The sequence below is a fragment of the Chiloscyllium plagiosum genome, unplaced genomic scaffold, assembly GCF_037043375.1.
Source record: "Chiloscyllium plagiosum isolate Xiang-an unplaced genomic scaffold, Cpla_swu_hap1 HiC_scaffold_45, whole genome shotgun sequence".
Classification (NCBI taxonomy): domain Eukaryota; kingdom Metazoa; phylum Chordata; class Chondrichthyes; order Orectolobiformes; family Hemiscylliidae; genus Chiloscyllium; species Chiloscyllium plagiosum.
Window position 1 is genome coordinate 39,867,785 of NW_028270183.1, and position 14,908 is coordinate 39,882,692.

At 41.6% G+C, this 14,908-nt stretch overlaps 1 protein-coding gene across 1 annotated transcript in view; it reads right to left on the bottom strand.

Annotated features, from left to right (window-relative positions):
- Positions 1 to 4,265, bottom strand: part of LOC148136482 (LIM homeobox transcription factor 1-alpha-like) — a 393,292-nt gene extending 389,027 nt beyond the window's left edge. The window contains exons 1-2 of the mRNA XM_087983350.1: positions 4,208 to 4,265; positions 3,645 to 3,831 (exon numbers count right to left, since the gene is read on the bottom strand). Coding sequence (XP_087839476.1) covers positions 3,645 to 3,831; positions 4,208 to 4,265 — 245 coding nt within the window. The remainder of the gene's footprint in view (positions 1 to 3,644; positions 3,832 to 4,207) is intronic.
- Positions 4,266 to 14,908: the final 10,643 nt, after the last annotated feature.

The following is a 14,908-nucleotide window of genomic DNA, read 5'->3' on the forward strand; positions in this document are numbered from 1 at the left end:
CCCTCCCCTTCCTGGACCTCTCCATCTCCTTCTCTGGCAACCGACTAACCACAGGTACATGGACTACTACAAACTCACCGACTACACCTCCACCCATTCTACCTCCTGTAAAAACATCATCATTCCTGATGAAGGGCTTATGCTCGAAACATCGACTCTCCTGCTCACCAGATGCTGTTGTGCTTTTCCAGCACCCCACTCTTGACATCCATCCTGTACCTCCAACTGTATTGCACTATGTTGTCATAACCTTACCAGAACATACAGCAACTCTGTCATGAGCGAGAGACTGGAAGTGGTTTAACCTGAAGACCACCATACCTCAGGTGAGGGGAAGGGTTGAGAAGGAGAGTCCTTTATGGTAACCTCAGCCGTTGATGGGAATTGAACCCATGCTGTTAGATTATATTACTTTGCAAACCAACCATCCAGCCAACTGAGCTAAACCAACCCGAACACCTCCAATAAAGGGAGCTGCAGTGCTGGCCTCCAGCCTTACCCCAGCTTCTCTGTTTCCTGGGTTTGAATCCTACCATGGCAGATGGTGGAAACTGAATTTGATAAAAATCTGAAATTCTGAGTCTAATGATAACCATGAATCCATTGTCGATTATCAGAAAAAACCCATCTGGTTCACCAATGTCCTTTAGGGAAGGAAACTGTATATTGTGCCTCTATGTGACCCCAGACCCACAGCAATGTGATTGACTCTCAGCTGCCCTCTGGGCAATAAATGCTGGCCTAGACAGAGCTGCCCACAGTCAGTGAGTGAAATCTGGTCTTCAGTGCTTGTTTAGGGATGGCGGCACGGTGGCACAGTGGTTAGCACTGCTGCCTCACAGCGCCAGAGACCCGGGTTCAATTCCGACCTCAGGCGACTGACTGTGTGGAGTTTGCACATTCTCCCCGTGTCTGCGTGGGTTTCGTCTGGGTGCTCCGGTTTCCTCCCACAGTCCAAAAATGTGCAGGTCAGGTGAATTTGCCATGCTACATTGCCCGTAGTGTTAGGTGAAGGGGTAAATGTAAGGGAATGGGTCTGGTGGGTTGCGCTTCGGCGGGTCAGTGTGGACTTGTTGGGCCAAAGGGCCTGTTTCCACACTAAGTAATCTAAAAAAAAACTCAATGCTAACTCCATCAGGTTCTGACCTGTATTCTTCAGCTACCTTCTCTGTTTGTCCTATTGTTCCCTATTGAGAAACTGTAAAGTGTTCTTCAGCAATCGCACATGATTTTGAAAGTCTGTCTCAGAATTTGGACACTTTCTCCAAAAGTAACTTCTTCCTCTTGATCTCCCCTTGGGCCCACACCCCCACATTCCTGATGAAGGGAACTCTCCTGCTTCTCGGGTGCTGCTTTGACTCTGACTTCCCGAACTGGAAGTTCTTTTGTTTTCCGTCCTCGCACTTACTCAAGGGGTTGGAAACCTGCTCATTTATGAGGTGCACCTGAATTGTAAACAATAACATTGGTATCCCCTATCCCAAACCTCTGGATATTTTAAACCTCCAGAAGGGCTCATGCCCAAAACATCGATTCTCCTGCTCCTTGGATGCTGCCTGATCTGCTGCGCTTTTCCAGCAACATATTTTCAGCTCTGGATATTTTAGCCAATAAACTTTGATCATACTCTCTTTGAGGTTGGTGTGGGGGTCTTTCCAGTCCTCTCCCTGCATGTATGAGTAATACAGTTTGTTCTGCTATAATGTGTTTCTTCAACGTGAGTTGGCTTTAAGTGAGTTGGCTTTAACTGAATTGAAGAATTTAGCCCATTATTTGTAGGACGGGTACTTTCCTTCCCCATACTGGCTATAATGGGATTCTGGCCCCAGTGGTTTAAATGGCGGCTATTATGCAATTTGCTTAGAATGTGGGATCACACGAGAACAGGTCTATGACGTTATATCAGAGCTGACAGTATGCAGTTGATTTAAATTACATTATCTCTGAGCAGCCATGATTTCCTAGGATACTGGTGAAATTTGACTGCTGGTAGTATGTGGTTAAAAAACAAAATTACCATGTATACTCGAGTAATAGTCACATTCTTTGACTACTTTTTTTCAGGTTAAGTTCATGAGGTCAACTATTACTTGGATACTACTTTTGAGGGGCTGAAATTCATGCCCGTCAAAATTCATACCTTATTAGCAGAAGCCCAATTGATCTCTAAATGAATGAAGAAAAATAAGCAACGAATTACGGTAATTCTGAAAATCCAGAGCGGAATTTAACAGCCACTGGGCTGGAAGACTGAGAGCAGACGGAATAACCAGCAGATTGGAGAGCTGGAGCAGGACATGACGGCCGGCACACTGTCTCATAAACGTTGACCTGTTATCTGTGAAGAACTAGGGTTGGCTTTTACACACGATATGTGGAAAATTCCAGGTTATTTGGACAAAAATAGGGGGTTGACTATACGGTAGCCCTTCAATTAACATCTTTGCTGTAATCTTTGTTAAGGGAATAGGCTCTTGAAGCTTGTAGCTCAGCACACGATTGTTAGAATGTATTGGTATCCCATTTTAGCTATTAAGTCTGTAGAATCCACCAGAGAAAATAAAATCTAATGGCTCATCAAGAGTGATTATAGGGACCGATGGAGTTGGACGATTGAAATGTTTGCGGATTAGAATTTCATCCCTGTGCAATCTCAGGCAGGAAACACTTTGAAAACCTTCAGGAGCTTGTCTCATTGCCTCAGTCAATGAGGAGATACTCTTCTTGACAATCCTGAGCAGTGACTCCACTTGGCAATGGTACTGTTGCTATGGTGTTGTGATTCATTTCTTTAAATAATACAGTCCTTTCCGAAGACTCTTTAGCCATTCCAACAACCGCAACTTGTTTTCATGTCAAATCACAATTCCAGAATTATTCAGAAATGATCATTATCCCAGGATCAACGATAGTTCATTGTAATCTCAAAAGAATTCCCAAATTCCCTTCTCTAAAACTCATCAGCAGTTTATCACAGATCAGAATATTGAACAATTCACAACCATCCCAAAATTTTACGCAATTTGTTGCCATTTCAGATCATTCCATAATTTACCACAATCCCAGAATATTCCACAATCCCAAAATATTCCACAATTCACTACAGACCCAGAGAATTCCATATTTATCACAATCTGTTTGTTCCACAATTCTCCACCATCCCAGAATGTCCCACAATTTGTCATCATCCCAAAATATTCCACAATTAAGCACAAATCTTTGCCATCATAAAGTATACCACAATTCATCAGCGCTCCTGAATATGCCACATTTGATAGCCATCCCAGAATATTCCACAGTTCATCACCATCCCAGAATGTGACACAATTCATTGTATTTGCAAAGTATTTCAAAATTCATCACAATCCCAGATTATTCCATAATTCACCATTATCCCAGAAAATTCCACAATTCACATAATCCCAGATTATTCCACAAATCACCATCATTCCAGAATATTCCAAAATTCATTTCTATCCAAGAATATTCCACAGTTCACCACCATCTCAGAAAATTTCATAATTCACCGCATTCCCAGAATATTTCATAATTCAGGACAATCCCAGAACATTCCAAACTCCGAATTACTTCACCACAATGCCAAAATAAAACATTAAAGTGAGTTAATAAAGCCAGGGTCTTACTTTTTGTAGTCATTTTTGCAGTACAGCTGCCTGTCCCGGCAGTAGCAGGTCCCAGAGAGGGGCTGCAGGCATGTTGTACATTTTAAACAAGATTCATGCCAGGATCGTTCATTGACACGGAGGATGTAGCGATCGGTGATGGTGAGTTTGCAGCCTGCACACATCTGACCTGGTTCCTGCTCTGAGCCTAGACCACAACATTTTGCACTGAGTTTACAGAAAAAGATTTCCTTCCCTCACCTCCCCCCTCTCACACACAGATCCCTCATCCTCACCATCTTACACATTCCCTCCCTCCCTCTGGCACCCCCTATCTATGGCAGGTGCCATCTACGGGATTGGGGCAATTTGTCAAAACTTTCTCACTAACAAATCTCAAATCTACAACTCTTGCAAATGAGAAGGAGTAGCCCAGGTACCTGGGAACAATGGCCCATGCCTCATCACTTCACTGTACCCACATCTGATGTTCTCTTCCCATTCTCCCATGGTGGATGTGGCAAGACAGCAGATACTCATTAGTGACTTATTAGGAAACAGGTCAATTAAGAACCAATACTTACTGTGATTGAGTGTGGGAGAGGTTTGTTTCAAACATGTTGGTGTCTCTTCTGTTTTCATGTTGCCTGGCACATTCAGAAATACAAACCTATCAAATAGAATGGATAAACATCAAATCAATGACAATCAAAACATGGCTGCTCTGTTCAACCAAACTTTGGTTTGTGACATTAGAATAGAGAATGCTAGCGAAACTCAGCAGGTCTGGCAGTGAGTGTGGAGAGAGAAACAGAGGTAACATCATGACCATAGCACCATTAGACCACATTCAGCTGCTTGGGACTATTCCATCATTAAAATAGATCATGGTTGGTTCAACAATCCTCACATCCACTTTCCTGCCATTTCCCTCTAACCCTTCATTCCCTGACTGATCAAGACATCTCAGAAATAATTGCCAGACTACTCAGACCCCTTGGCATCATGGTAGCCCACAAACCCACCAACACACTAAAACAGCAGCTAATGAACTTGAAAGACCCTATGCAGACAACAAGCAAGACTGATGTCATTTACAAAATACCGTGCAAGGACTGTAACAAACACTACATTGGACAAACAGGCAGAAAACTAGCCACCAGGAAACATGAACACCAATTAGCCACAAAACGACATGACCCTCTCTCACTAGTATCCTTACATACAGATAAGGAAGGACACCACTTCGACTGGGACAACACATCCATCCTAGGACAAGCCAAACAGAGACATGCACAAAAATTCCTAGAAGCATGGCATTCCAACTGGAATTCTATCAACAAACACATCGAGTTAGACCCCATCTACCAGCCCCTGTGGAAAAGAACAGGAAATGACATCATCACAGGAAATGACACTGTAAGTAATCTAATCTAATCTAAAAATACGTCACCATCATCATAGACTGGCCATCTCTCACAGACATCCTCATTTCATTTCCTACCAACAGGGCTAGCCATCACATTTCCCATTCCTATTGTTCCTCTGAAAGATCTAATATCCCTCAATGTTAAGTTTTTAGTTTTGATCTCATTACAGGCACGTTGCTGTAATGGCGATACGGTCATTTTCATTTACCTCAATTTGCAGTGACAGTAGACACCTTATTCCGAATGCTTCGTGCATTAAGATACAAAGCCTTTATGTTTGTTCTATTATTAAGTTAACCCACACATTTATCATTCCTTGATACAATACGCAATCTGTATCTTCCTTTATTTTCTGGTAATGTACAGCCCCACCTGCAAACCTACCTCTCCTTTATCTTTGATTTTATAATCTTCCATGCAACAGAACCACACCTCCCCTCTCACCCCCACTACTTAGTTTAAAGCCCTACCTACAGCCCCAGTTAAGCAACTTGCCCAGACTCTGATCCCAGCATTACTCAGCCTCCTCTCTCTTTCCCTAGTATTGTACCAATGTCTCACAAATTCAAGTCCATTTCTCCCATACCAATCTTCGAGCCACACATTTATCTCTTTAATCTTATTTAATCCTGTGCCAATTAGTCCATGGTTCAGGTCTTAATCTGGAGATTTTTACCTTTCTGCTTTTTTAAAATTAGCCTCAAACTGCTCATATTCCGTCAACAAAACCCCTTTCCACTTTTGACTGATATCTTTGGTACTTAAGGAGTGGCTGTAACATAATCAAATTTAATATTTAACTTGAGAGTGAGAAACTAGGATTGGAAACAATTTTGTTTAACTTAAATAAAGGAAATTACAATGAAATGAGGATGGAGTTGACTAAGGTGAACTGGGCAGATAGATTAGGAGGAATGACAGTAAGAAAGCAGTGGCAGACATTTAAAAAGGTAATTTATAACTGTCAGCAAAAATACATCTCAATAAGGACATAAGATTCAACATGGAATAAAGCAACCATGGCTAACCAAGGAAGTTAAGGTGGGTATAAAGTTGAAAGGAAAGGCTTGTAAGGATGCAAACATCAGTGAAGGATCTTTCCCCTCCCACTCCAAGATCCCCTGCAGCCTCAATGAGATATCCCGAACCCGAGCACCAGGCAGGCAACACAATCTTCAGTACTCTTGTCCCTGGTCACAGGCAACAATGTCTGTGCCTCTATCTATACTATCCCCAATTACGACTCCATTTCTCTTTTCTTCTCCTCTTGAATAGCTCCCCATACCACAATGCTGTGGTCAGTTTGCTCATTCTTCCTGTATCCCCCAGTCTCAGCCACAGAGGGAGCAGGAATCTCAAACCTGTTCAATAAGCTCAAGACCTGTGGCTCCATCAGCACTATCTCCTGAATCCCTCTATCTGCCTCACTGTCAGTCACGCTCTGCTGTCCCTGACCAATGATCGAATTCGGGGTTGTTAATCTAAGTGGTGTGACTACCTCCTGAAACACTGTTGCTGGGTCACTATCCACCCCCCCCACTCCCTGCACTGACGTGTCACAGTGTTGGAAGCTCAGATTCCAGCTCATCAACTCTGAGCTAGAGTTCCTCAAGTATCCAAATCTTGCAACAGATGTGGCCCCAATGAACCACAATGGGGTCCACCAGCTACCACAACATGCAGTTCCAACACATCCCCTGAGATCTCTATTTTCTTTTCTTGAAGTATGACTCTTCAATTTTCCAATACACTCTGGGTCTGCTACTTAGTCATATGACAGGAGCTTGTCAGCTCCCAGTTCAACAGCATTCACTCGCTCTTGAAGGTACAGTACTCACCTTCAACATCATAACAGCTCTTTGTGACTGAAACAGACATTGCTATCCCAAGCATTGTTTAAACCAACTGAATTCAACACCTGGAACAAAAGACACTAACACCTACCACTCACTGCCTTTGAGTGCAGTTACCCTCACCTCAAATTGGAACTATTGAACAAATCCCTCACAAAGCCCCCAATCGGTTATGGACCAGGCCAGACCCCCTCAAAACATCTCAAGAACATAACCCAGGCCCTAACTTTGCCAGTTGTTTGAAGAAGGTGTGAAGTGGATATTCCAGGAGGGATGCAGCTGGCCCAACCACTTAGTTTTAAACAAAACAGAATTTATTTGCAAGGTTACTGAATAAAACACATTTCATTGAAGCCATTCACAAATTTTCTATCTTACTCTTCAGCTCTGAAGAAGAGTCAGATTGGATTAGAAATGCAAACTCTGTTTCTGTCTCGACAGGTGCCACTAGACCCGCTGTGGTTTCCCAGCACTTTCTGTTTTTCTTTCCAATTTCCAGAGTCTGCAGTATTTTGCTTTACTTTAGGTTTGTGAGAGATGGCTGCACATCTGGAAATGGTCGCTGAGGAGCGAGCTCATCGTCCAGTGTCTAATGTGATGATGCTGCTCCTGTAGCAAGGTTATGCTGTCCTTGCTTTTTTTTTGAAAGAAAAGTGTTTTATGACAAAGGTTCCAAAATGTCTGGCTTGATCTACTTGAAGAAGCTTTTTAAGTTTAAAAAATACTTGTATAATGAAGTTTACTCTGGCCAGTTTACTCTGGTTTGGTTTGGTTTGGTTTGGTTTTAGCCGGCTGGCTGTTCTTTAAATTAGATTAGATTCCCGACAGTGTGGAAACAGACCATCCATCACAACAAGTCCACATTGCCCCTCTGAAGCGTAACCTAACCAGACCCATTTCCATCTGACTATTACATCTAACACTATGGGCACTTTAGCATGGGCAATTCACCTGACCTGTTCAGAGCAAGGAGTCAGTCAGTTTCATGGCTGTTGGTCAAAGGATCAGCGCCATGGAAGAAGGTGTTCTATACGGAATCCCTCTGACATCTCTGTCTCTCTCCTGTAAGACCCTGTGTTTGATTTTACCTTATTGCCAATGGGTGTTTATGAGGATTGTTACACGAAGTTGGGACAGCATCACTACATTGGGATAATCTGTTGGGTTTTTGGATAGGTTAAGTTATTCTATATTCTGTTCTCCATTGTTTGTGTTTCATTCGGTAATCTTGCAAATAAATTCTGTTTTGTTTAAAACTAAGTGGTTGGGTCAGCTGCAGCCCTTCTGGAATATCCACTTCACACCTTCTTCATACAACTGGCAAATTTAGGGCCTGGGCTACGTTCTTGAAATGTTTTGAGGGGGTGTGGCCTGGTCCATAACAGATTGGGGGCTTTGTGTGGGATTTGTTCGATAGATCCAATTTGAGGTGAGGATTATTGGACTTGAAGGCAGTGAGTGGTAGGTGTTCGTGTCTTTTGTTCCAGGTGTTGAATTCAGTTGGTTTAAACAATGCTTGGGATAGCAATGGCTGGTTCATTCACGAAGAGTTGTTAGGAAGTTGAAGATGAGTACTGTACCTTCAAGAGCGAGTGAATGCTGTTGAACTGGGAGCTTACAAGCACCTGTCATATGACTAATTAACAGACCCAGCATGTATTGGAAAATTGAAAATATGTAACATTTGGCTGTGAAATAAATACCTGAGTTGGTTGCTGCTTTGACAACAATTCAAATTTAACCAATCTGTTTAAATTATGCCCCAGGATACTAAAACCTAATCGAGTTTGAATTTATTGTTTTTGCCAACATCAAACCAATGAGATGATCCAATGTTGGGGCTATAAAAAAAACAGGTAGTTTGAAGGTCAGACAGAGTAACTGCCATCAAAGAGTAACTGCCATTGACAGAGTAACTGCCATCAAGAGAGTAACTGCCATTGACAGAGTAACTGCCATTGAGACAGTAACTGCCATTGAGAGAGTAGCAGTAATCAAGAAAATAACTGCCATCGACAGAGAGAGAGTAGCAGTTGTCAAGAGAGTAACGGCCATTGAAAGAGAAATGGCCATTTGAAACAATCTTTCTCAAAGAGATCTTTTCACCAGAAACATCCTTGCAGTAAAGAAAAGATGGTGACCCAGGGAGATCCTCAGCTGAAAGAAGGAAGACATGGACAATGACAGCGACTGTGTGGTTTTGAAATTCACTCTTAGAGTTAAAGAATAAATTCTTTAAATAGTGGAAGTTGGAAGTTCTCTGTCACTCACATTTTAACAAGATTACGAGGTGCGGTGAGCATTTCTGAGTGTTTGATTTAATTAACAGAAGGATTCACCGTGTCATAATAAAGTTTTCTGGGGGTGGAAGAAGTGATCTTGGGGGTTTTGCAAAAGGTGATTAAGGCCAGGCTGCTGAAATTAGCAGACAAGCTGGGGTTGGAGCTGTCTCCTTCCGTGAGGAAAGGAGAGATAATTACAGCAATAACTCAGCATTTACATTTGCTGGAAATTCCATTAGAATCTTTAGAGATGGCTAAAATTCAGTTGAAAAGGAAGTAGCTTGAATTAGAGGCAAAAGATAAGGAAAGGGCAACAGAAATGAAACAGTTTGAATTATGATTAAAAACAATGGAAAGAAAAAGGGAAAAAGAGAGAGAAGGAGAAATAGGAAGAAAGGAAAAGAGGGAGTTTGAACTTCAGAGATTAGCACTTATACAGGAAAGTCAGCTTAAAAGGCTGGAGCTGAAGGCTGAGGGTAAGCTGAGTGAGGAAGAGAGTGAGGGTGAGCAAATCCATAAACCCATGAGCGACCGCTTAAATATATTCAAGCATTGCCTCAATTTGATGAGAAGGGTCTGGAAGCCTTTTTCACCTCATTTGATAAGGCGGCTAAACAAATGCAGTGGCCAGTGACCATGTGGGTTTTGTTGATCCAAACAAAGCTGGTAGGTAGGGCTAGTGAGGTATTCGCATCACTATCAGAGGAGGAATCTGGGGAGTATGAGGAGATGAAGAAAGCCATTGTAAGTGTATATGAGCTTGTACCAGAAGCCTATAGACAATGTTTCAAGAATCTAAGGAGGGATCTGAGCAACATACATTGAGCTTGAAAAGATCAAACAGAGTAATTTTGTTAGGTGCATAAGGGCATTAAAAACAAAGCAAACTCATGATGCTCTTAGAGAGACAATTATTTTGTAGGAGTTCAAAAATTCAATTTCTGAAATAGTAAGAACTCTTGGAAGAGCAGAGATTTAAAATGGTAAGATTAGCAACAGAAGTGGCTGATGATTATGCCTAGGTCCATAAATGAAAGTTTGGCTTCCAACATCAATTTCAATCCGTGACAGATAGAAATTGGGGAAAAGAGAAATCCTCACATGGAAAGGGAAAGGTAGATCTCGGTGAAGATCATAAGGATAAATTACCACAGGGTAAAAAGGAAACCCTTGAAGGGAAAGGAGAAGTTAAAAAGCTCTGGTGTTGTCACTGCAATAAAGTAGGCCACATGAAATCACAGTGTTGGGTGGGTTAGGAAAAGCACTGGGAAGCCAGATGTGGGAAAACAGGATAAGCCAGTAAGTTTTGTTGGAGTGGTAATGGGAAGCACAGTGGAGGGCTGGAAAGCTGCAGCAGAGTGTACAAGCTGGTCGGAGGTTGGTTAAGGAGGAGGTGTCAGATCTTATTAAATCGTATACCTGCAAAGGTAAGGTTTACTCACATAGGCCAGGAGCAGCAGGTAAAGAGATTACAATATTCAGAGACACAGGATCCTCTCAGTCTGTGATTCTGAAAGATGAGGAGATATGTACCTCGGAAGAACTATTGCCCAGTAACAGGAATTCTTGGTGAGGTGAGAAATGCTCAGTTATGTAAAGTGTGGTTTAGAGTGTCCACTGAAGAGTGGGGAAGTCAAGGTGGGAGTACTGGATAAACTCTCAGCTCCAGGAATACAATTTGTCCTTGCTAATGATATAGCTGGTTCACAGGTAGGAGTGCTGCCTACTGTGGTTGAAAAGCCAGTACAAACTCAGGCAACTGAAATATTGCAGGACAAGTATCCTGGGATTTTTCCCAACTGTGTGGTAACGAGGTCACAAAGTCACCAGTTGAAACAGGAGAGATCAAAGAGTACAGAGAAGGGAGTTGAAGTGAAATTAGCAGAGACGCTGTTTAGTCACAAACCAGAAGCAGATAAATGACATAGCAAACAGTTTTAGCTCTGATAAATTGACTGAGTTACAGCAAGAGGATGAAAATTTAAAGCAATTGTATCAAAAGACATACACAGAAAAAGAATCCGAATGTATCCCTGAATGGTACTGTCTTAAAAATGAGACCTTAATGAGGAAATGGAGGCCATCACTCATTATCATTGAAGCAGATGAGAAATGGGCAGAAGTTCATCAAACTATATTGCCAGTGGGTTATAGAAAGGAGGTGTTGTGAGTGGTACATGAACTACAAGTAGGGGTCATTTAGGAGTGGGAAAAGCTCAAGCTAAAATACAAAAACAATTTTAGTGGCCTGGAATACACAAGGATGTAGTGAATTTTGCCAGAAATGTCATATATGTCAGGTTATTGGAAAACCACAGACAGTAATAAAACCCACACATTTAGTATATTTTCCTGCATTTGAGGAACCTTTTACAAGAGTCTTAACTGACCTCAAATAAAAAGTGGAAATCAGTTTTGTTTGCAATAATGAGTGGGTCAATTGGATTTCCAGAGACTGTTCCATTACGCAATATCACAGTTTTCACCAGATACGGACTACCCACAGATATACGATCAGACCAAAATTATTCAAGGAAGTTATGGACAGTTTTGGAATAAAATAATTCAAATTTACTGCGTACCATCCAGAATCACAGGGAATGTTAGAGAGGTGGCATCAGACATTAAAGACCATGTTGTGGGCTTATAGTCAAGACTATCCAGATGTTTGGGATAAGGGAATTCTGTTTGTGCTTTTTGTGATCAGAGATGCATCAAATTAATCAACCAAATTCAGTTTATTTGCATTTGTTTTTGGGGCATGAAGTGAGAGGACAGTTAAAATTAATTAAGGAGAAATGGGTAAGTCAGAATTCAGAGACCACATATTTGGACTGTCTGTCAAATCTGAGGGAAAAACTAAATAGAGAAGGGGAGATGACTGGACAGCATTTAAAATTATCACAGCATACAATAAAACAGGAAGCAGACAATAAATCAAAAACTTGCAATTTTATTATAGGGGATAATATGTTAGTGTTGCATCCAATGATAGATGAACCTTTAAAAGTAAGGTTTAGTGGACCTTGTCAAGTCAAAAGGAGATTGAGTGAGATAAACTATTTGATAAGAAATTTCACAGTGTGTATTGTGAATATGCTCAAAAGGTATTTTGACAGGGAAGGAAAGCTAAAGAGTGAAGAACCAAGTTCAGAGGATTCTGAATTGGGCATTCCTCAAATTAAGAAGGAAGTTGTCAAAAATCAAGATAAATTATTGAGTTACTTTCCAGGGGAAAACCCGAAATGGCCTGAACTATCACATGGAGAGCTATGTGGAAATAAGATGGGAAGTACTAACCTAATTATACATGATGTAGATGTAGGAGATGCTGTTCCAATTAAGCAACATCCTTATAGGCATAATCCACTAAAGTTGGCACAGCTTCAAAAAGAGATTGAATCCATGCTCCTAAAGAACATAATTGAAGTGAGTAACAGTGACTGGGACTCACCCATAGTAATGGTGCAAAAACTAGATTGTACCCATTGGTTATGTGTGGACTATTGCAGAATCAATGCAGTTACAAAAACTGATGCATATCTAATTCTGTGTTTGGTAGACTGTGTTGAATAGGTGGAGAAAGTGAGGTCTGCAGACGCTGGAGATCAAAGCTGAAACTTTATTGCTGGAACAGCACAGCAGGTCAGGCAGCATCTAGGGAACAGAAGATTCGACGTTTCGGGCACATGCCCTTCTTCAGGAATAGGTGGGACAAGCAACTTATATTTCTAAGTTGAACTTGCTCACAGGATATTGGGAGGTAATTTTGTCAGAAAGAGAGAAGACAATTTTGGCTTTAATAACACCATATGGACTATATCAGTTCAAAAGTCATGCAATTTGGTGTGAAAAACGTGCCAGTCACATTTCAGAGACTAACCAATAAGGCCATTGCTGGATTACCCAATTGTGTGGCATATATTGAGGACCTGGTGATTTTTAGTCACACGTGGAAGGAACATTTGCAACATTTATCGGACTTGTTCGATCGACTTCAGAAGGAAGGCTTGGTGATAAACCTGGCTAAAAGTGCACTTGCCAAAGATCAAGTCACCATCCTGGGCCGTGTTATTGGACACGGACAAATGGTGCCAGGAGATGCAAAAATTAAGATAATTGGGGTGTTTCCCATAGCATCGACAAGAAGAACAGTACTACGGTTCCTGAGATTAAGTAGATTTTATTGAAAATTCATACTAAATTTGAGCAGTGTGGCTGCTCCTCTCACTGAGTTGATAAAGAAAGGCAAGAAGTTTCAGTGGACAGCAGACTGTCAGAAGGCATTTGACAGCCTGAAAGCTGGGCAGCACAGTGGCTCAGTGGTTAGCACTGCTGCGTTACAGCCCCAGGGACCCAGGTTCGATTCCAGCCTCGGGCGACTGTCTGTGAGGGATTTATACATTCTCCCCGAGTCTGTTTCCTCCCACAGTCCAAATCCAAAGATTTGTAGGTTAGGTGAATTGGTCATGTTAAATTACCCATAGTGCTGAGGGATGTGTTGGTTAGGTGCATTAGTCAGGGGTAAATGTAGAATAATAAGGTTGGGGAATAGATCTGAGTGGGTTACCCTTTGGAGATTCAGTGTGGACTTGTTGGGTTGAATGGCCTGTTGCCACACTGTAGGGATACTATGATTCTAACCACTGCCTGGTATTAGCCACACCTCAGTCCACAAAGCCATTCAAGGTGGCTGACAATGCATGTGATGTGGGGGGGGTGTTGGTGCGGTGCTCTGGCAGGAAGACAGAAAAACCTTTCAGGTATTTCTCCAGGAAGTTGAACATTCATCAGCAGAAATATTCGAAGGTTGAGAAGGAGACTTTGAGCTTGGTGTAGGCATTACAAAATTTCAATGTTTAACTGAGACAATATAACTAAGACAATCATACATACTGATCATATCCCATTGAATCTTGTGGAGAAATTTAAAGACAAAAATGCCAGAGAGTTTACATGGAACTTGTTGTTATACAGCCACTCAATTTGAAAATTGTGCATGCAGCACGATGAGAAAACATGATTGCTGACGTATTGTCAAGATTCAAATGAGAAACAGAGGTGTTCGGTGGCAGGAGTACAACAGACTGAAACGCAATGTAGTCGTATGCTTGCTCATTTATAGTCAATATAATGTATATAGGTGCTATAGTGTACAAACAGTGTAAGATTTGGGGGTTTGAAGATGAAGCCATCGTTGGATATTGATGGTTGATTTTTGCATAAGGAGGGAGGGTTGACAATGCTGCTGCTCCTTTAACAAGGTTACATTGCCTTTGGGTTTTTTCCCCACACGTGCTTTACAACACAGGTTCTGAAATGCCTGGTTTGATCAACATGAAGAGCTTTTAAGTTTAAAAACAAACTTTTACAATGAAATGGGAGTGGCTAGTTCACCCAGCTCAGCTTTTCTCTGGCTTGGTTTTAGCAGGCTGGCTGTTCAGAGAAATGTGTCCGTCAGTTTTGCGGCTTCTGGTCAAAGAACCAACTCCCTTGAAGAAGGTATTCCATGCTGAATCCCTCTGACATCTCTCTCTCTCCTGTTAGACCCTGTGTTTAATTTTTCCTTTTGTGCCAAGGGGTGTTTATGGGGATTGTTGCAAGTATTTGGGACAGCATCATTAAGTTGGGATAATCTGTTGGGTATTTGGATAGGTTAAGTTATTCAGTATTCTGTTCTCTTTTTTTGTGTTTCATTCGGTAATCCTGTAAATAAATTC